The sequence below is a fragment of the Melitaea cinxia genome, chromosome 22 (assembly GCF_905220565.1).
Source record: "Melitaea cinxia chromosome 22, ilMelCinx1.1, whole genome shotgun sequence".
In the NCBI taxonomy this organism is placed as follows: Eukaryota; Metazoa; Arthropoda; class Insecta; order Lepidoptera; family Nymphalidae; genus Melitaea; species Melitaea cinxia.
Window position 1 is genome coordinate 2,493,070 of NC_059415.1, and position 22,651 is coordinate 2,515,720.

At 34.6% G+C, this 22,651-nt stretch overlaps 1 protein-coding gene across 1 annotated transcript in view; it reads left to right on the forward strand.

Annotated features, from left to right (window-relative positions):
• The first annotated feature begins 3,019 nt into the window (after nt 1–3,019).
• LOC123664710 (homer protein homolog 1) overlaps nt 3,020–22,651 on the forward strand; it is a 50,358-nt gene continuing 30,726 nt past the window's right edge. Inside the window, exons 1-4 of the mRNA XM_045599211.1 lie at nt 3,020–3,128; nt 14,915–15,071; nt 19,730–19,861; nt 21,366–21,527. Of these exons, the coding sequence (XP_045455167.1) occupies nt 3,103–3,128; nt 14,915–15,071; nt 19,730–19,861; nt 21,366–21,527 (477 nt within the window). The 5' untranslated portion in view covers nt 3,020–3,102. The remainder of the gene's footprint in view (nt 3,129–14,914; nt 15,072–19,729; nt 19,862–21,365; nt 21,528–22,651) is intronic.

Here is a 22,651-nt window from a genome sequence, read left to right on the forward strand (position 1 = left end):
TAAATTACAGCAACTATGGGCACGGGGGGACTATTAACATCGTGTTAAATTTCTAACAAAAGCGCTTGAGACTGCTTATAACATATATTACTACATATATTATAGTTTATGAGACTTTAATTATAAGTTATCGTTGCTATCTTGAAAGTCGCATTAATTTGTCGTAAACATTATGTTTATGTCAGGGAAATTTTAAGAGTCGTATATCTTTTTTATACAAGGAGGTCGACAAATAAGTCTGCAACACCAGAACCATCACAAAAGCGTTGCTGATCCTACGCCGAATTCTCCCCAGGAGCTCTGGTTGTCTTACTCACCACAGGAACACAATACAACTTAAAAGCAGTGTTATTTAGCTGTGATCTTCTGTAAGGTCGAGGTACTTCCACAGTCAGGCTGCTCTAGATATTGAACAGGTTATTTCCTGTTCCTGGATCCTCCTTGGTCCAAGTTCGCCAGTATTTTTATTATTTTTAATATAATGTCTTATGTAATGATATTATGTATTTATAATACTACTAGCTGACCTGGCGACCTTCGTATCACCTTATTTTTTCCTGAAATATAATAATAACATAATATATCAAAATAAAATATAGCCTATCTTTTAAGTTGGATCGAACTGCACATGGTGTGCGAATTTTATTATAATCGGTTAAGTGGTTTAGGAGTCCATTGAGGACAAACATTGTGACACGAGATTTATATATATTAAGATTTCCGATTACGAAATATCGGAAGTGGGTTGTATATTGAGAGAAAGAAATAGTAGTTACTGCTTATGATTTATTAGCCTACTTTTCTTACTTCTTTTTATATTTTTTCTCATATGTAGGTATTTGCTTGTAAGCTATGGATAAAAAAAATTAGTCAGTTATTTCAAAGTGTTTATTTTTAATGACATTAGTATTGCAGGAGTATATAAGTATTCCATTATCTTCTATTTCATTAAGTAAAAGCATTAGAGCTTCCCACGCTGCCCCACTGCTAATTCATCTTTGGGCATCTCCCGAAATTATAATTTAATATTTGGAATATAATAATAAATCTATCTGAATCTAATAACCTATTTGAACTCAGGAAGACGCAATATTTACAGACTTTTCCAAGGCCTTTGACAAAGTCAATCATAACATTTTATTGAAAACACTTAGATCGTTGACTATAACGAATAATCATACCTTCAAATGAGCTATCACGCGTTAATATTGATAGATTCCAATCTTAACCATTCAATGCGCACTCGAGAGTACCACAAGGGTCTAAATGAAATTCTGTATTTTTCAATATTTATAGACACTATACCTATGCTCTAAATTTAAATATTCCAAAATCTTTCTCTATGCAGAAGATTTGAAGCTTTTTCATTCTTTGAAAATATATTGATTCTCTTATGACTGGTGTGAAACTAACAACTTTAAAAAATATAAATAATTATGTAATTCACAACAAAGAATTAGCCTAATTTAATGTTATAATTAAAAATGTTAACACTGTTCGTGATCTCGGCGTAATTTTGGACTCAAAAATGCAATTTGCAGAACACGTAGACCATATAATTTAAGCAGCCTTAAAAATCTTTTAGCGTTGTAATGAGAAGGGGAAAAGATATTCGTAAGACTTCAACAGTACTCTTTACAACTGTTACTTCCGAAGTAAACTTGAATACTGTTCAATTGTGAGGTCTCCGCAATACAAAGTACACTGGTTGTAGATACTGGTTGGACTGATAAAGTTCTGAGGTAACACAAAAAAAAAAAAAACTATTGAATTGATAACCTCCTTCTTTTTGAAGTCAGTTGAAAAGAGATAAAGTTATGTAGTAGTGCTTCTTCTCTTGAATTATTTAACACATAAAAAAAATCTACGGAAAACTTATCATTACAGACATAAAGACAGCTTTGGATCTACCGATGATAGATTTGGGTTGTCTCGAAGAAATGGCTAAATAGCCGTAAGTCCGCCACAATCTGTAATGATCTAAAAACTATGGTAATGTGTTACATATACCTAGTTGTAGTGTACAAAAAAGTATAAGTACAAAAAATGACCTTACGAACCTACAAAATATAATCATTCAAACCTTCCTTCTTTAATATTTTAATAGTATTAGATTCTGTTGAAATAACACGCTTTAACTACGCGACTCCACTTTGTATCCTAAGTGACTAATTACTTATACTAGTAAATTATTAAAATTAACGTTAAAAAATCATACGTAAAATTTTTAACTAAAAATTAACCGTATATTGCTATTTTATTACGTTAATTATTCATTAAAACAGCACAAAATCATGAAACCGCTACTCCAAGCATCCAGTTGTAAATTTTTATGTAAATTAAGTTGCTGAAACTCATAGGAAGTCGGACATGATGAAATAAGGATTTTGTGTTTAAATGTTTATTATTATACGTTATTTTTATTCCAAGACGTTGCGAGTATGATATAACGACTACATAAGCATGCGATTCGAGCAAAAAAATTGGATTACGTTTATTGACATGCAGAAAGTAGTCACTCGACAGACAAGTATGGTAGGTATCCGTCGCATCACTACATAATATAAAAGGTTATGTAGGTAATAAAAAATATTTTATATAAAATTTACTATAATTGACATCAGCATATAGCTATTAATAACAATACAAAGGAATTTTATTCAAACTAAATTTAAAACATTAATGTTGATTTATTTTGATATATTTTGATATTTTACAATGTTGAAATATTTTTAGAATGCCACCTTACGTTAAAAATTAAAACTAAATTGTTTTTCTAGCGTCACCTATCGCGGAGTAGCGCTATTATGTAAAAAAAAATATCGGTATATAAAGAAACTAAATAATCTAATACTCAACGATTTTACAAGGAAAAATAAAATAGTTATTGTATTAATGTATTAATAGTTTTGATACAAGTTTTAGTCATTTATAATACTTAAAATAGAAGACTACACTTTTTATAACAAAAAAATGACATTAATTTGTTATACTGGTAACATTGAAATAGTCCTTAGTTTATGGTGAAATCGCCGCATGACAGTTGCACAGGAAAAAATTAAGAATTATGAAGTAAGATATTTTTCAACTTATTGTGCTTAAATGACAGCAGGAAAAGAAACCATGGGGTAAGTTTCGTTGTATTATTAATACTTATGCCTTCTAACTTTCATAAATTTATTTATACGGTTTATTTTCGGAGATATTCCCTTTACCTAAGATCTCGATATTTTTAGGGAGGGGATGCATTTTACCAATGCGAAGGGATATTTTAGGGTTTTCTTTAAATAGTAGCGAATTTTCTTCGCCAAAAAAGGATTTGTCTCGATTAAATCTCATATCGTTTTTACCGCAAGTAAAAATAATTTGCAATTTAAAATTTTGCAATACTCGCCGTAGCGATTGCATTTGTTTCATTGATTGCATTCGATTAACTGCTTACCTCGGCAGTAAGGTCGTCGGGGGACGCTGCGTCGCAGCTATTTTTAATTTTTTTATACTTGAATAGTTTTGACGAGCTGAGAGCAAAATTAGCAGAAATTCCTTCATTAGCAGAACCATGCGAAAATAACTTGCGCACTTGTAATTTAGATATCCTTTCGAAATTTCTATATATTTTCCTAAATCTGTTTAAATGTCTCAATTTTTTAAAAAAAGTTAAAAAAAGAATAGTTGTTTAACTGACAATTTTGAATATAAGATAATTAACTGATATTTAGCATAAGTGGGTGGGTTTTGTTGTTGTTGATAAGATATACAAATGAGCGGAATACTTCATTATATGTCAAACTGTGATAATACTATCAGCTGTCATACACAGTGTGATTGACATTTAATACTGATTTATCAGTTTAACATATTTAAATACTAATAATTTATTTATAACTAGCTGACCAGGCAAACTGTTTTTTGATTTTTTCATGGATCTATCAATTTTTGTATTGATAATATATATACAATATTGGCTACAGCATCTGTTGCAGATGATTGTTGCAGCGCTAGTGTGTTGGTAGGATCCCAATATAATCTTGATAATAAACCAACGAAAACAAAGTTTTTCAGGAGTTGTGTGTGCATGCTTGCTTATGACTAATTTTTATTTATGTAGATGTTATTATACAATATTAAAGAAAATGACACAACTTTAAAAACTGAATGTTAATATATGATTTAAACATACAAATTGATGCAACACCAAAAGCATCGCAAGGATGTCGCCGTCACTATCCTCAACCTCTCCCAGAAGTTATGGTAACCTTACTCACTGACAGAAATCAACACTGCTTTAAAACAGTGTTATTTAGCTGTGATATTCTGTAAGGTCGAGGTACCCCAGTCGGGCTTTCCCATATTTTGAGCAGGAAATTTCCTCATGTGCCCTACCTCAGTTATTTTATTGAGTATATATTATTCCCTACAATGAGTACGATTCTTATTAGGCTCCTAAGAATGGCATAATAGAAGATAATATACATGTATAACAGATGGACATATTATCACAGGTAGACCCATAAGACCTATAGAACATATGTATACTTTTCAAATGGTATTTGATTGTTTTGTTAATTTCCTCAACCTAAAGTTGCCCACTAGAGATTGCTGGGTTAGCAATAAAGCCAGCACTTGTATATTTCCCTCATAAATATTTTCTCTTTACTCATAACATTTTTTGTTGTCTATTAAAGTAAGAAAGAGTAGTACTCATTGTTATTGAATTTTTTAATAGGCTTGTACTTAAATATTAACACATCAATATTAAATTCACTCTTTACTTGTAATAATATCTACCATTACAAATTAGTTTTCCAGAAGTAATATTTAATTCTGTATATACAGGCAAGGCTGGGCATGAGATTGAAATGAATCTCCATCAAAAAAATTAAAAACCAGTTTTCTGGTTTCGAATGATGTACAAAGTGTTATAGTTGGTTTTGACAGTGCAATGGACCATTGTTTCTTATAGTCACTAGAGAGACTTTTATTATACCAGTCGCTATTGCTTCGTCCTATCGCAGTCCACTGCTGGATGTAATCCTCTCAAGTTAGCATTAAACTTCCAGTTTCCCGCAGTCCTCATCCAGCCCCAACTGGTTATCTTACGTAGAGTTTTTATTGAATGCGATTAAAATATAAATAATGTTTTTATAGATATGCCTTATTCCTATCTTTGATGTCAAATGATACCATACCAATGCAGTTCAACATCATTTTGGTGTTGTATGCTTGACTTATCAGTCACGTTTATAGTACAATGAGATTTATAATGTATTTATAAGTCTAGGCATGTTTATTATTGTAGTAAAATATATTTTATTTGTATAAATATGTATGCATTGTAACGTTGTGCTGGAACGTTACTCTAATAAATAAGATCTTGTAGTAAAAGTTAAGTTTTTTCACTTTATTTTTATCATGCTTCTACTTGTGGCGCCATCTATCGGCATGTTTCAACACTTCGTGACTATTGGTGTTTCATATCGGCGTTTTTCTCTAACGGACTTGATAGATGCCGCTGATGTTTTTTGGTAATTATTGATCTTTCTTTAATAAAATCAATTTAATTGTAATTAGAAATTCTAAATTTAATATTCCTGTCTACTCCTTAAATTATAAAATAATTTGGTGTCTAAATTTAAACTTAATAATTTATAAAAATACAGACTATGCTTAACGCATACTTTGCTTTTTCATACTTGACTTTTGCTTGTGAATATTCCCGAGCGCGGGAAGGAGCGCCTTGCTCGCGTGTCTTTGCTTCTTTTTCTTTGCACTTCGTTGCCGCCGAACCTCGAGACCTAACCTCGACCCTAACTCGGCTTAAATCCCGCTGGGGTAAGTTCTCATGATATCTATTATAATTACATATTGCTGGTGTTCTTAACTTAACGAGAAAATTGTAATTATTTATTATTTTGCTAATTGTGACACTGGTTTCTGAATTATTCTTTTCCTGACTCGGAACTTTCTTCGTTCCAGGATTTTTTTACTTTAAGATTTATATCTTTAATTATACTCTGCTACAAATCGAGTCACTGCCCTCGATTAATAACGGGCTGACTGATTACCGGCATTTACACCGGTGGAGATCTCCGCTGGTCATCGGACGAAGACGGAACTGAAGACCATCATCGCCGGGAATTAGTCAGGCCAGTGTCCTTCCATATTACTTTCTAAGGTACGTTGTCGCGGCGTGGGTCAGCTAAGGAAATAAAGGCTGAAAATCAGGTGCTTAACGCGCCTGATTCCGAACCTACCCCCTGTTTTCTGACCGCGTGCTATTAAAATTCATAACTTTAAAAACTAGTATATTATTCTATTTCCACAACCCCTAAACCCTCAAAGCGCGGCAGCATATTATCAATTTTATTGATAACTTTTTATGCTTCAAATTTGTACATAAATGTTTACTAGTGATCACGCAGTGTTTGAAATTCAACCAAATTAATTTAAAGTTTGAATGTTATTATTGTTGTGTTGTCAAAGACTTATACTTCTATTAGTAATAAATATATATGCGTGTCTTTTAAATACATGGTAGTGTGTGTAATGGTTTTTTTAATTGATTTTAGTTTTTTTTATACATAATTTAAAAAAAATATACATGATGTGTCGTAAATAGTGGATAATCCGTTAACTGGGGGTAGCACTGATGTCGAGTCTCAAGAAAATGTACTTTTATGTCAGGGTTGCAGTGAAATTAATGCTAATGACACAAAACGAACTTATCGACCGTGATAAGTTCTTTCGCTCCTACAAAGTAATTTTGCTTGTCAAGCACTTATTGTTGTACCTTTTTAGAATCTACACAAACTAAGATTTTTTTTTAAATACTGGAAAATTCTAGTGCAGTACATTTTTTTCACAATCAATGGTTAAATCTTGACAAAAAGTATCGAAACAAAAAAAAAAGAAAATAACTTCTATCGCTAATTTTCATAATTTTGGAATAAATGATGTTTTAAATAGTAATTTTATTAGATAATACAAGTATTCCCGAGTAAAATAAAATAAAAAGTACACTAAAATACCTTTATTTGAAAAAATTATAACCAAATTACTAGTTGCGGTAGAATTTTTTAGAAAAAACAAAAATATTCACAATTTTTACAGTGTTGGCAACCCGGACATAAAAGTACATGTTCTTGAGGCTCGACATCAGGGTTACCCCCAGTTAACGGATTATCCACTATTTACGACACATTCTGTATAAACATTCTGCACGCTACTCTGCGCAAAATTTTCGTAGAAAGGGGTACAAATTTTTTGCTTTACGTATGTATAGAGATTATCCATATTTCTTGTATTTATATATATATACAGTAATACCCCGGACTTACGCGATAGGTGGGACTGAGCGCTATCCGCGTAAGTCGAATTCGCGTAAGTCGGGGTACAGTTTTGCGGGGTACTTTTCGTAATTGATCTGACTGTCGATTCCCAAAAAACACAAAATCGTAACTTATGTACCTACGCGCCGATTCCGCACTACACGTCTGTGCCTGTTGTAAACTGAACGAATAATAATGCGGGTGGGGGGAGTCAAACAAAAAACGAATAGACGAGAAAATTAAATCGCGTAACTCCGAATTCGCGTAAGTCGAGGTAGCGTAAGTCGGGGTATTACTGTACTTAAAAAAGTAATAGATAAACTAAAATAAATCATTTATTATAATAAAGATTTATCATTATAATAGTTTTTATCAAAACCACAAATATTTAAAATAATTATTATTCAATTACGTAAAATTTGATGATAAAAGTTGATGATGATAATGATGATGATGATGATGATGATGATGATAAACGGGCCATTTTCCACAACTCGACGTCTTCGTGCGCCTTTTTTGGTGACTGGCTGTGGACACTATTCGTGCCAGCCCAACTCCTTAAGAAAGCCTAGCAGACCCTTCACATTGCCGACGACTTCCTGGAGCGACCTCGGTGTCCCGAGGTGTAGTGCCCTGTAGTTCCCCACACTACCGCATTCCAGCAGGATATGTGCGGCTGTTTCTTCTGCATCCCTGCACGCTCTGCATAGGGGGTTGTCTGTAACACCTAAATTGTGTCAATGTTTGTTAAGCAAGGCATGTCCGGTAAGAGCCCCGACCAGTAGTCAGAGCTGAGCTCTCCCATAACCGTGAAGTTTGCGGGACAATCCTGGGTTGATCCTCGGAAGAGCGCTACGTGCTCTTCATTCAAGAATGTTAAATTATGGCTTTAATCTGCCGCTGAACACAGGTTGGCGGACATATACATCTCTACTATGAATGCTGTCAGATGACTATGGTAACAACCAGGATTGACAGCCTTACGTGGGCAGTGGTCTCCGCGGCAAGGTGGTAAAACCAACAAGGACAGGTGTTCATACGAAAAACAAATATTTGTACAACTACAAATATCTATTTCGAGTGGGAGTGAATTCTGCAACTGTCGGCATTGAGGCTACAACTTGCGCTACTTAGCTACATAAAAGCCTTTGTTTAAGTATAAAATACTTGTATTAGTATTAAAGGGTACTATTGTCGCGGTTTCATTCATTAACTTAAAACAACGCAATAAACAATTGTAAAATACAGTGCAAAAATTACTCAAATTTGCGTTACAAAGGGTTTGTGTTTATGTTTTCGTAAAACCTACTAAATTAAATTGTCTTTTAAACTGTTTTACGTTGTAATTTTTGTTATTCGTTTTCACTGGATGAAAAGCTTGTTAATGGAACTATCGTGGTACACGATAAAGAAATAATTTCGTTTACCCTTTGGCGGTTTTATGTTTTTTAGATTAATATTTTACAGTTTTATTTCAGCGGAACTGTTTAGAGAAAAAAAAATTGGCCTATATATGCCATCGTGGGTATGTCATCAATGTATCGCGTGGCATTGGTTCGACATGCTTATCAATGTATAGTAGGCGATACGAACTAGAGACGAACTTCACCCATCTGCTTAAGGATGAAAATTTTATATATTTTAGTATATTAGAAAAATAATCGCAAAAGGATTTCCTGAAAAATCCTGACCAGGCTATTATAATAAGCAGATGGGTGAAGATCACGTTTAGTTCGTATTTTAGACTAAGACGTAGGTTTTCATATTTTCAAAACATTGCCTATATATATATATATATATATATATATATATATATATATATATATATATATATATATATATATATACTAGCTGACCCGACGAACTTCGTATCGCCTAACACAAACTTTATCGTATGGTATTAAAGTTCAAATTGACTTTTAAGTATTATCACAAATCTTTTGTATGGGAATATAGAAAAGTGTTGTTTTTAGACTTTTTCAGGAAATTTAATTTTTTTTTTTTAGAATTTTTTTCTCCGTAAGAACCATCCTCGTACTTCAAGGAATATTTTAAAAAAGGAATTAGCGAAATCGGTCCAACCGTTCTCGAGTTTTGCGCTTAGCAACACATGCAGCGACTCAGTTTTATATAATAGATATATATATATACATCTATATCTATAATCTATAATATATATAAACGCGAAAGGTCACTCATCACGAAATCTCCAAAACTATGACACCTAAAAATTTGGCAGGTAGGCTTCTTATAAGACGTAGGTATCCGCTAAGAACGAATTTTAAGAGAAACGACCCCTAAGGGGGTAAAACGGGGGTTGGAAGTTTGTATGAAAGTCCTATGTTTTTTGAAGTAAGAGACTTGAAATTTCAAATGTAAGTTCTATAGATGGTGAAAAGGTGTCCAAATAATGTATCTTTAGAAATCAACCCCTTTTTGGGGTTAAAACGGGGGATAGTAGGTTGGCTCACTGATCACGAAATCTCCGAAACTATAACATCTACAAACTTGAAATTTGGCAGATAGGCTCCTTAGAGGGCGTAGACATTCGTTAAGAACGGGTTTTACAAAACTCGACCCCTAAGGGGGTAAAACGGGGGTTGGAAGTTTGTATGAAAGTCCTATGTTTTTGCAGTAAGAGACTTGAAATTTAAAATGTAAGCTCTATAGATGGTGAAAAGGTGTCCAAATAATGTATCTTTAGAAATCAACTCCTTTTTGGGGTTAAAACGGGGGATCGTAGGTTGACTCACTGATCACGAAATCTCCGAAACTATAACACCGACAAACTTGAAAGTCGGCACTAAGGCTCCTTATGGAGCGTAAACATCCGCTAAGAATGAATTTTACGAAATTCGACCCTTAAGGGGGTAAAACGGGGGTTGGAAGTTTGTGTGAAAGTCCCATGTTTTTGAAGTAAGTGACTTGAAATTTAAAATTTATACCTTATAGATGATGAGAAGGTGTCCAAATAATGTATCTTTAGAAATCAACTCCCTTTTGGGGTTAAAACGGGGGATAGTAGGTTGACTCACAAATCACGAAATCTCCGAAACTATAACATCTACAAACTTGAAATTTAGCAGGTAGGCTCCTTATAGGGCAAAAACATTCGCTAAGAACGGATTTTACGCAACTCGACCCCTAATGGGCTAAAACGGGGGTTGGAAGTTTGTATGAAAGTACTATGTTTTAGAAGTAAGAGACTTGAAATTTAAAATGTATGTTCTATAGATGGTGAAAAGGTGTCCAAATAATTTATCTTTAGAAATCAACTCCTTTTTGGGGTTAAAACGGGGGATCGTAGGTTGACTCACTGATCACGAAATCTCCGAAACTATAACACCTACAAACTTGAAATTCGGCAGAAAGGCTCCTTATAGGGCGTAAACTACTGCTAATAGTGTATTTTACGAAACTCGACCCCTAAGGGGGTAAAACGGGGGTTGGAAGTTTGTATGAAAGTCCTATGTTTTAGAAATAAGAGACTTGAAATTTAAAATGTATGCTCTATAGATGGTGAGAAGGTGTCTAAATAATGTATCTTTAGAAATCAACTCCCTTTTGGGTTTAAAACGGGCACGGTAGGTTGACACACTCATCACGAAATCTCCGAAACTATAACAGCTACAAACTTGAAATTTGGCAGGTAGGCTCCTTTTAGGACGTATAAATCCGCTAAGAATGGATTTTACGAAACTCGACACCTAAGAGGGTACAACGGGGGTTGGGACTTTGTATGAAAGTCTTATGTTTTTGACGTAAAAGACTTGAAATTTAAAATGTATGCTCTATAGATGATGAAAAGGAGTTCAAATAATGCGTTGTCATCTATATATATCAAAGGGAAAGGTCACTGACTCACTCATCACGAGAACTCAAAAACCGCTGGATGCTCCATCCATCCAGGATGGACAAAGATGAAATTTGGCAGGGAGGTAGATTACAGTTAGTAGACGTCCGCTAGGATTTTGCGATATTCCACCGTTAATGGGGTTTAATTGGGTTTGATAGTTTGTATGAAACATATACAGCAGGATCGGTTTAAAGGAAAATCTAACCTTTACGTTACTAGAATACTTTTTTATCTACCCCTGTCGTCACGGAGTCACGGAGGCGCGTTCGTTACGCTATTCCGTAGCATATATTTACGTAGAACCATATTAAAAACTACATTGCATGTAGTATATTTTAAACATATTTACACTAAAATACTAAAATATTACTACATTATTTCATACCACAATTCTGACGAATTTAACGAACCATTTTGTTTGACGCGACGCGCGCTTCACGCGGAAGTAGTCGCGGGCAACAGTTAGTGTATTATGAAACAAAATCCCCCAAAAGTGTATGTCAAAATCTACTAAACGCTTTTCATGCGGTTTCACTAATGGAGAGAGGGCTTCAAGAGGAAGGTTTACGGAATGGCTAAGCCGATTTTGATGGGGGTTTCAGTGGAAGTTTGCCGGGAAAACTTTGTGACACACTGATTTCAACGCGGGCGAAGCCGCGGGCACAGCTAGTATATATACACACACATATATATATATATTTATATTTATATATATATATATATATATATAAACATAATAAAAGGAGAGAAAAAGAAATGTTAATTTAAATGAAAACAACAAATCAATCAGCGATTTATAATACTTATCCCCAAAATGACATAATATACTGCATCTGTTCAGAACTTAGAACACGGAGCTGTTCTTCCATGAATTCATCTATTTAAAACTTGGACGTCATTATGGATTATACGAACAAAGCACCGATTTGGAGTGGTTAACCGTTCGTAGATCGTAGCTAAGCATATTTTGCTGATGAAAATATAATTAGCTCTTCAATAAATATTGGACAGATATTGGTCGATGTTTGTGTAATGTACCTGATCGAAAATTGTTGGATAAACAGTATTCGATATATCAGCGATTTAGTTTGGATAGAAATCGGTCCCACGGAACTGTCCATTTTCGGCGTAGAAGTAGCTTTCTGCCATCAATACTGTAATCTTTCCCGTGCCCTTAACCCAGATTTGTTGTAACAAACATCCATTCAACTAAACTTTTACAATTACAATAGTAGGTAGGAACAAGTGGTCATTGTTAGCGTACGTACTTGCGTATGCGGCTTTAGGATATAGTGTATCATGTTCTAACGTAGCGTGCAACGGGATGGATCTATCAAAACATTGATACGAGATTGTAAAACAATACCTCACTCATTGTTCTCTGTATGACACGCGTCGCTTCGTCGCACATGAGTATCAACTGACTTAATAGGTAGTGTTAATTATATAGTATTTTATTTTTCATATACGCGATAATATGCCACTCTTAATTGTACGATAACTTGGTTAATGCCCCTTCACATATTGAGGAGAATTGCAACTTATTCAGTGACAATTTCTGTCTAAATTTTTAGAGAGGCATTTTATTTGGTTTAGTACCACAACTACAATTTTGTCACTCCGTTGAATCTTCGTGTAAGATCTTTTCATAGCAGTCTTAAATTCCGCAGTGGCAAATATCAAGTGAAAGAGATTAATGATTCGGAAAATATTTTGCGTAAATATCTAAGAGGCTTTGTTGACGAAGCTAAAGTTTAATTACTTTGGAAAACTGTTTCGAAATATTTAATTGACAATTTGAAATAAGAGCGAAGTTGTAGACTTTTACAATGAAAGATGATTAGAGGTTTTTAGTTGTTTCTAAATATTTGATATTGAAATGCACGCTGTCAAATTTCCGGGCTTGCTAACTTTCGAGGGCCAAATACACTCAGCGGCACCTTTTTTCAGTTTCTTCTAAATTCTATGCAAATTTAATTTATTTTGTTATAATATAACATTGGGTTAACCGTATACGAAAACAAATGAAATATTTGGAAGTTTTTAAAGCGTTTAATAAAGAAAAAAAAATCAGTATGTACATTTTGCTTACAAAAAATAGAAATCAGAAAATATGAATTAAAAAAAAGAGAAGTGTGTTATAAATCATCGATTTAGTAATGTGTATGTGAACTCCTATAGCCGATTTAGTAGTCGGTCCTTTATGTTTTGGACCTCTTTTTGTGGAATGTTTTGCCACTCCTTGTTGTGGGAGCTGTTTCACAACTCCGAATCGGTCTTTTAAGGTTGTCCTATGCATGTTCGATCAGGTTCAGGTCGGAATTCCAAGATGGACATGATAATCGCTGAATATTGACTTTATCAAATAATTGGGAACATCTCTCGGGGCCTGTGCACAAGCGTTTTCACACAATAAAACAAAATTATCGCCGATAAAAATGGTACCATCGGAATAACACATACTTTTGAGCATTAACCCTGCCTGTATCGAAGTCATAGAACTCTGTACGAGCGTTAAAACAAATGCCACACTAGACCATTATCGAGCGTCCCACATAGCTCTGTTTCAACCAAAACGCATTCAGCAAACCTTTTACCGGCCATCTATACACGCTGACGTCCATTCCGACTTCACAATTCTTGATTCTTCAGAGAAGAGAACTACCTTCCATTGTTCCAAAGTCCAATTTGGATACCTATTCTTAAGCCTAACCTAATTCTGGTGTTTTATTAGCGTTTGCGGTCAGTTCTGGGACTCGAACTGGTTGAAATGATCTCAGGACCTCTGCTAACTTTCTTCTTAAGGTTCTCACGGTTGGTACCTCCAACAAGCTGTCACGAAGACTCAGATGATGTAGCGAACCGATTTCGAAGAACGTTCGACACATTGAAACGATCATCTCTTTTAGATGTATATCTTCTGGGACCTTTGCTTGACCTTATTGTGTAAGAACCGGTCTGTCTGTGCCAATGGATAGCGTATTGAATAATGATTTGTGGATATCCAAGCATCCAGCCAATGCGACGCTGGTTAAAAACAGCGTTTGCGAGTGCCACAGCTGTTCCAGCTGTGTCTTGTGGCATTTTTTTTGGCGTCAATCATGGTACCCTAACCACAAACAACGTTTTAAAAGAATTGTATCCTACTTACAAAATTTGTAGCTGGAAAATCAAATCACGACTTTACTAATTATTGTTTAATAAAAACCACAAAAAAAAAGAAAGAAAACGAGTGTGTGATTGTTTGGTTTATTATAGGTATCTTATGAAGTTATGCCTAGTACTTAAAGTATAAGTTAAGATAAAGAAATTATATTGCGTTTTAGATGGGTGGACGGTTAATTGTGCCTCTGTGTGTATGTTTGACTATTATTAATAAAGGAACCGCCCTGAGGTAACCACAGATGCGTAAATTTATGTAGAGAGGTCAAGGTTGCTAATTATGTTACAATTCTCCTCAATAAGAGGCGAAGCATTTGTGTAGCATCTGTACGTTTTATTGTACTTTTTTGACAAATAAGTCGTGATTTTATACCTTCTGCACATAATGCACTAAATTAACGTTTAGGTTACTTTTTGTTTTCTTTATTTTACTCAACAACTAGCTGTGCACTCGCGTTAATTTCATTACAACAAACAAACCAACTATTCAGTTTTTGTATATTAGTATAGAAATGGACTTTTTTTTGGAATTTTTGGTCTTGGTTTAAGAAACAATGTGTAATTTCAGAGAGCAGCCGATTTTCACGTGCAAAGCGCACGTGTTCCACATAGACCCCAAGACGAAACGATCCTGGATGTCGGCCAGCTCGGCGGCGGTGTCGGTCTCGTTCTTCTACGATTCTTCGAGGAACTTGTACCGTATCATCAGCGTTGAGGGAACGAAGGTGAGGTTGATTACCTTACATCTGCTTATATATTTACTATCGTCTTTCTTTTTGTATGTTAACATTACCCACTTCTTTTGTCTTTTTGTCTTAGTATATTATTTGAGGGCCCAACAGGAAATATCTTGCTCAACAAATATATATTGCTCTCAAAGTCCTGTCGTGTCTATGTCCTGTGTTGAGTAAGGTAGGCTAGGGTTGGCATTCCAGACGTTTTAGGAAGTCCATGGGCTACGGTATTCGCTCACCGTCAGGCGACAGTACAAATGGCCCCCGGACAATAAAAAGTATAGGTTTACGAATGTTAGTAGTCTTCTTTTTTTATATGCATATAACTAGGTCTAGGTCTATAAGCTACGGTAACCGCTTACTATCAGGTGAGCCGTACGTTTGTTTGCCGACCTAGTTATGTATAAAAAAAAAATAGGTCGGCAAACATTCGTACGACTCACCTGATGGTAAGCGATAACCGTATCTTATAGACGCCTGCAACACATCGCCAGCATCGCAAGCGCGTTGTTGACCCCACCCCAGGAGCTCTGATCACCTTACTCACCAACAGGAGCAGAACACTGCTTGAAAACAGTATTATTTAGCTGTGATCTATGTATAAAAATTATACGGTCATTTTCAAACGATCACCTACTTGTTTGGCCTTGACCGTTTCATACCCCTTTCATTGACATTATTCGCTTTATTTGCGGATAATGTTGTTTAGTCGAGTGGAACTAATTTTGGGATGCAAGTTTTAAATAATAATCGGTAAATAGGTTAGAGAAGCTACAATGGTTAAAACATAAAATACTAGATAAGAATAGTATGGATATTATTCCTTAAATTGTAACTTTCCTTTATAAACAGGCTTACTAACATAATACGAAAATTTAAAATCTAATCAGTACGACACCGTCTCTTGTGGTAAAAATCACGTTTTCGATCACTGTAGACTAATATTGAGTGATGAGATTCAGACTAACATTCAGGAAAATTTGAGTACATTTAATCCTGTACGAAAATTTTGTAGAGCAAGAGTGCTTTTGTTTGAACACTTTGATCTCAGCGTCAACTGGTTTGATTTTAAAAATTCTTGTTAAGTTAGAAATAATTTTTGTTCAAGACTACCGACCCGACCCGACTTCGCACAATTACTAGCAACAACAAGGGGCGCGTTGCAAGGGTTAATACGTTTGAAACTATTTACGCTCGTGTTTCTTTTAATTTTGCGATGATTCTAAATTATTTATTAAAATTATTTGGTTTTGTAGCATGAAATGCTCAAGGTACCTAACGTTATGTAAGTTGACTAGTATAATACTGTAGCCGTTGCGTACCTAATAATGAAAGTGGCTATAAACGCGAAGTCAGGTCAAATAGTATAGTGTAAAATAAATTGAGAAATACACAATACACAATATTAAAAGCAAAAGGCAACAATAGTTGCAACATCCACGTATCGTTTCAAGTGAAACTCGAGTATGAATTATTAAAAATTTATACACCAAGCGCTAATCGATGTGTTCCGCATCGTTACATAAGGTATAGAAGACTAACGTTTCCAACATTTATCTCATATTTCTGGTATATTGAATGTCTAGATGTATGAACGAGATATTTGGTTCAGAGAGATTAGATTAAAAAATTGTACCGGTTACGTCGATGTGTTCGGAATTTTGTTTTATTGAGGTAAAACTGTTTATTCGAATTGATCTTAGTCTGATAATTTTAGGACTTATGAGTCATGTTATAGTTTTGAGTAGAACTTTCTACATACATTTTGCCTTGGTGAATTAGCGGGGTACCCAGTAATATGGGACACCACCCAGTACAGGGCCCTTGAGACTTGTTTGTTAAAACTTATTATTATCAATAAAAAAAAAATTGTATTTTGTAAACTGTTTCGTATTTATATGCATGATTAAAATTCTGAATTTTGAATTTGATAGTTTAATCCGTTCATTCTTTATTTATTTAGTACAAATCTATTATTTTTTATACAATTTTGTTTTGTAGTTGATTCAATTTAGTAATCTAATTATTTCATTAAATCCAGCCCTTTTTGAAAGGACTTCTCTTGTGTGGGGAGGAGGTGGGGAGGGGTAGTTTGGGTGTGGGTAGAGGAATATCATTCATGTTATCAAATAATAAATTACCCAATTAAAATTTGTGAAAATAAAATACTTTGTTGATATGTGAATTATTATATTTGCGTCGTACTTTTGCTTAATGACTTATTAGAGTGGGCGTAGCGTAAACTTTTTTTTTAAATTACTAAGTCAAATTTTGCTATCAATTAAAAAAACATCAAAGGGTATTTAAACTAATGACATGATAGCTTTGTACATACTTACAATTATTAATTGTTTTATTTTGATAATTTAGGAAACAAAAAGCATAGAGCAACAATAAATAAATAAAAATGATACCGCAAATACATAGACCAATAGTTTCCAATAAAAAACAACTCATAAGGAGCTTAATAAGTATACTTGTTAATTGGTTTCCTTCAACCAGCACGTAAATTGCAAAAAAAATTCCGTTGAGTCAAGAAATCAAGCATAATCATCAATTAACTAACGCTTTTCAGATTCCTGACAAAATTGTAGAAATTTTCTTATATAGAAAAACTTATGAATCTGAGTAGATCATTTATCGTAAACTAGGATTGAATCGCTATATTCATTTTTAAAGATAGCTGTACTAATATTGTAAAGTGTAAAATTTTGTTCAAATGTTTAGGCTTAGGATCTGATGGTCCTTTGCTGATTATTTTTGCGTTATTATCAAAATCAAAAACAGCTTAATTCAAATAGGCCCCAAGTGCACTTTCGAATCGTCATTTAACAAATTAAAACTTTATAATTAAATTATTATTTTTTGTAAAAGTAAAGCTACCACCGATTCGGAATGTAGATTCTGCAGAGAAGAATCGGCAAGAAACTCCGCAGTTATTATACCACTTAATTAAGTAAAAAAGTCAGCCAAGACAAAAAATCAGCTAGAGGTTCAGGGAATATTACAGAAATCACAGTAATTGTACATACTAGTGACACCGCTCCGGTTGTAGAGCATCTTAAAATGTAGCGGCCTTAAAACTGCCATCCGCCTTAGTCATCTAGAGGACAAAGTGCACACAATGAGTTAAGTAACGCTATACTTCGCACATCATTAAATATTTCCGGTCAATGATTCACAAAACCACTTTTATAGTATAATTAAAGGATCAAAGACGTGTGTCAAAGTCCGAGCGCCAAGACCTTTTTAAAGTTGGGTGGGCAAACGACGAAAATCCTAATAATTTTAGCAGTATTCCATATCACCTAATTTTCCTCTTTTTAATGCTTTATATTGAGCTGATCTAAATGAAACCTGAACTCTTATTTCAAGGTTAAATGATAAATAAACATTTGTCATGATTTGGGATTAAACACAACTAGAACAACACAGTCAGTTGCTATGAGATGACCATAGCCTCGAAGTTTTACGTGAATATGAGATACACTAGAAGCTAATTAGGTCTAATTATTGCGTCAATGGGCATTATACTTTTAAACTTTGCTCTAGTTATTCCAAAAGAACAATAGAAAACATATTTTTTTCCAATACTATTTGGTAGTTAAAAATAACAGTTCGTATCTTATTCTCCTGTAGTTATATAATGATTAATGATTAAAGCCAATTTCCAACATTGAAAGTAATGTACACCCTACATATAACATATAATATGTCGTTCTATTTTTAGCGTTAATGTATAATTTTACGTTGGCCGTGTTTACATGAAATCGATCAACCAAATAAATATTTGGTAAATATTGTGGTGTGACAACGTAGGTTAATATGCGTTGTAAAACAGAAATGGGTCGTAATAAGGTTTACATTGTCGTATATTTGCTAACGACGAGTTGAAAAAGGCCATCTTTTCAATAAGTTTAACGAGATACTTGGTCACAGTAGAATTATCCAGAAGTTACGTGATAGAATAACATATACATTGAGAAACAATTTTTTTCCGTGTTTTCCTGTTTTGTTTTGGTAATAGATTTTAATCATTTAGAAAGACGTTTCGCTCTAATAAAATTAAAATACTCTTTCAATTCGACATTTTGTTACACAAAATAATTGGTCAATATAACTCGAATTAATTAATAATGTGAAAAAGAACGTTTAAATTGTTTTGCTAATTAATTACAAGCTTAGTAATGCTATACAGATGTTTGTCATGGTTTAAGTCATTGTTTGTGCTTTGAGTATTTAGTATTTACCCACCCCCTAACACAGGAGTAGTAAATCCTTATTGAGGCCGTTGAGTGAGGTTTTCATTTTATGATTAGGTTTTTATAGAATAAGATTATTTCAAAAAATGAGGTTCACTAAATTTATGACACTACCCACATAAAAAGGATTTTCGTGGCACTTAACTGATTAAAAACAAAAACAAAAATCAATTTGGCTTAAAAGACACTTTTTTATCGTCAGTTTACAAATTAAAATTATATCAGTTTTAATTAATTATAGTTAAAAGTGAAGCTACCACCGATTCGGAATGTAGATTCTATTGAAAAGAATTGGTAAGAAATTCCGCCAAACGATCATGACAAAAATGTTATGTATTTGTTCAAAATTGGCCAATATAATAAAACAATAAATGTGATTTGTTCCAGGCGGTCATCAATAGCACGATAACGGCTAATATGACGTTCACGAAGACGTCTCAGAAGTTCGGTCAGTGGAGCGACGTGAGAGCGAACACCGTGTACGGACTGGGCTTTGCTTCGGAAGCGGAGCTAGGGAAGGTTAGAATACAATTTTTAATAGTATTGTGGATATGTGTGTGACTAATATTACATATAGTGTATTAGTGTATGTAGTGTTTATATGGAGTAGGAGTGCAGAATACTAATATTTTTTAAAAATTATGTATAAACATATATTAGATCAATAAAAAAATACACACACTACCATGTATTTGACACACACATACGCATAAATACTCTTTTTGTTGATTGTCAAAGTCTGTAGTCAAATTGAATTTTCTTTAAAAAGGTTTTTTATTTTCATAGTTTTTTGGTTTTCTTGAGTTAAAATTATTAATTATGGTCGAATTTTGACCTCTGGGCGACCACTAGTTAGTATTATTATGTTTGTATTATTATATTCAGTTTAGTTTAAGGTTCAAATGTTGTTGCCTTGTTCATAGTTTTACATTGATAAATAAAAAATTACAATATTAATAAATAATCGCTATGACAGTCAGATTAAATCATATAACGCTAAAACATGCCAAGAGCAGACTACGCAATAACTCAAATCTGCTATAATAACCGTTTATGGTAGGGGAGAGCCCTACAAGAGATTTTTGGAATGACTCGAGTGCATCAGAATAACTTCATGGGAGTAGCCCTGCACTGTGTGAAGTACTCAAACCATACTTAAGCTCTTTATAAAGAGTCTAACGACTCGGGCGACACATCAGATTAATAAAAAAAAAAAAAAAATCGATTCTTATGAACACTCGAACGCGTTAGATTATTATGTTATACCTACGCTTTATATTGATGTTCTCGTCGTACTGGCTAAAAAATCTGACAATTATGTGGAGGGAAATACTTAATCTGTCCGCTTAGAAAAACAATTTAACTCTCATCTTGTGATAGGTATCACGCACTGGTAACTGGCAGATTAATATTATACGGTTATTACAAACACGCACGGCGCATATACTATTGATATTTGACGTGCTCGTGTACCTATTTGTTTGTGACTGACTAAAGGCTCTCTCTACCGCTGAAATAATCGTATAATATACAGCATATAGCCTTTTGTTTTTCTTTTTAGCATTTTATCTTAACAATCCAATAGGTCCCCGCGACGCTTGCGTAAATCTACGTTTAACTTTCTGACCTCCACCAACATTACCATTAGACGGCCGTAGACTTTTGATTACCCGAAAGTTTAAGAAAAAGTCGTATTGTACTGACGTAACTGAGGTTAGGGCACAGCAGGAATTTCCTGTTCAAAATATGGAGCAGCCCGACTGGGGTAGTACCTCGACCTTACAGAAGACCACAGCTAAATAATACTGTTTTCAAGCAGTATTGTGTTCCTGTTGGTGAGTAAGGTAACCAGAGCTCCTGGGGGGATTGGGTCGGCAACGCGTTTTCGATGCTTCTGGTATTGTAGGCGTCTATAAGCTACGGTAATCTCTTACCACCAGGTGAGCCGTACGCTTGTTTGCCGACCTAGTGATATAAAAAAAAAAAAAAAAATGTAACGATATATTTTGAATGTATTCCACAGTTCATAGAGAAGTTCCAAGAGGTAAAGGAGGCGATCCAGGCGCAGCAGTGCGGCGGCGCGAAGGCTACGAACGGCTCCGGCGCCGCCACGCCCGTCGCCTCCGCCACCGCCAGCCCGCTACTGGCCGCGCGCGCCGCCGACGAGCCGCCGGCTCCCGCGCAGGTAAGCGCTCGAAGCGCTGAGCACACGAACGACCGATATGTGTGCAATCGTAGGAATCGCTGGCAGCGTTGACGGATTAGCGGCGCTGTCGTCCGTGCAAGTGAGTAGCTGAAACGCTGCACTCACGCGAACGGTTAATTTGTATGGATCTGTAGGAAGCGCTGTCAGCGCTGTAAGCGACACGCGTTGTCGCTGCGTAGACACCGGAGTTGTCGAGGCGCGGGCGAGCGGTTAAATGGCTGGACGCACGCGTACGGCTGAAATCTATGAACTCTGGGCTTAGTGGCGTTGTATTTCATTCGGATTTTGCTAATTTCATAATAAAAAACATTAAAAAAAAGTTTCTGTGGAAATTATTGCAGATTCTTCTTTGCAAAATCTATATTTCAAGTCGGCGGTAGCTTCACTTTTAACGATAATTAATTAAAACGAATATAATTTTAATTTGTAAAATGACGATTCAAAAGTGCTTTTAAAGCCTACTTGCATAAAGTATATTTTTAATTCTATCTCACTGCCATCATTTGCTCTTCTCGAACCGCCATGACTTTCTGGACGCATATTGGCTACGCAACATCGGCAAACAAAGACGCTTTCGTTACTATTTTTACACCAGAGATGGTACCACATCTATCTCTAGTCCATATACAAAACTAAGTGGCGAAAAATTTAAAATTACAATACTAATTGTGTTTGCTCGGAAACGAAAAAAACCGACTTCGATTACATCGACAAGTAATACAACGTAAGTAGACGAAAAAAAAAAAATAATAACAAACGCATTAGTCGTCAACCCCGTTCCAAATCCGTTCTTAGTGGATGACTGCGCCTTAAAAGAAGCCTACCTGCTAAATTTCAAGTTTGTAGGTGTTATAGTTTCGGAGATTTCGTGATGAGTGAGTCAACCTACCATCCTCCGTTTTAACCCCAAAAGGGAGTTGATTTCTAAAGATACATTATTTGGACATCTTCTAACCATCTATAGAGCATACATTTTAAATTTCAAATCTCTTACTTCAAAAACATAGGACTTTCATACAAACTTCCACCCACCGTTTTACCCCCTAAGGGTTGTATTTCGTAAAATCTGTTCTTAGCGGATGTTTACGTTCTATAAGGAGCTT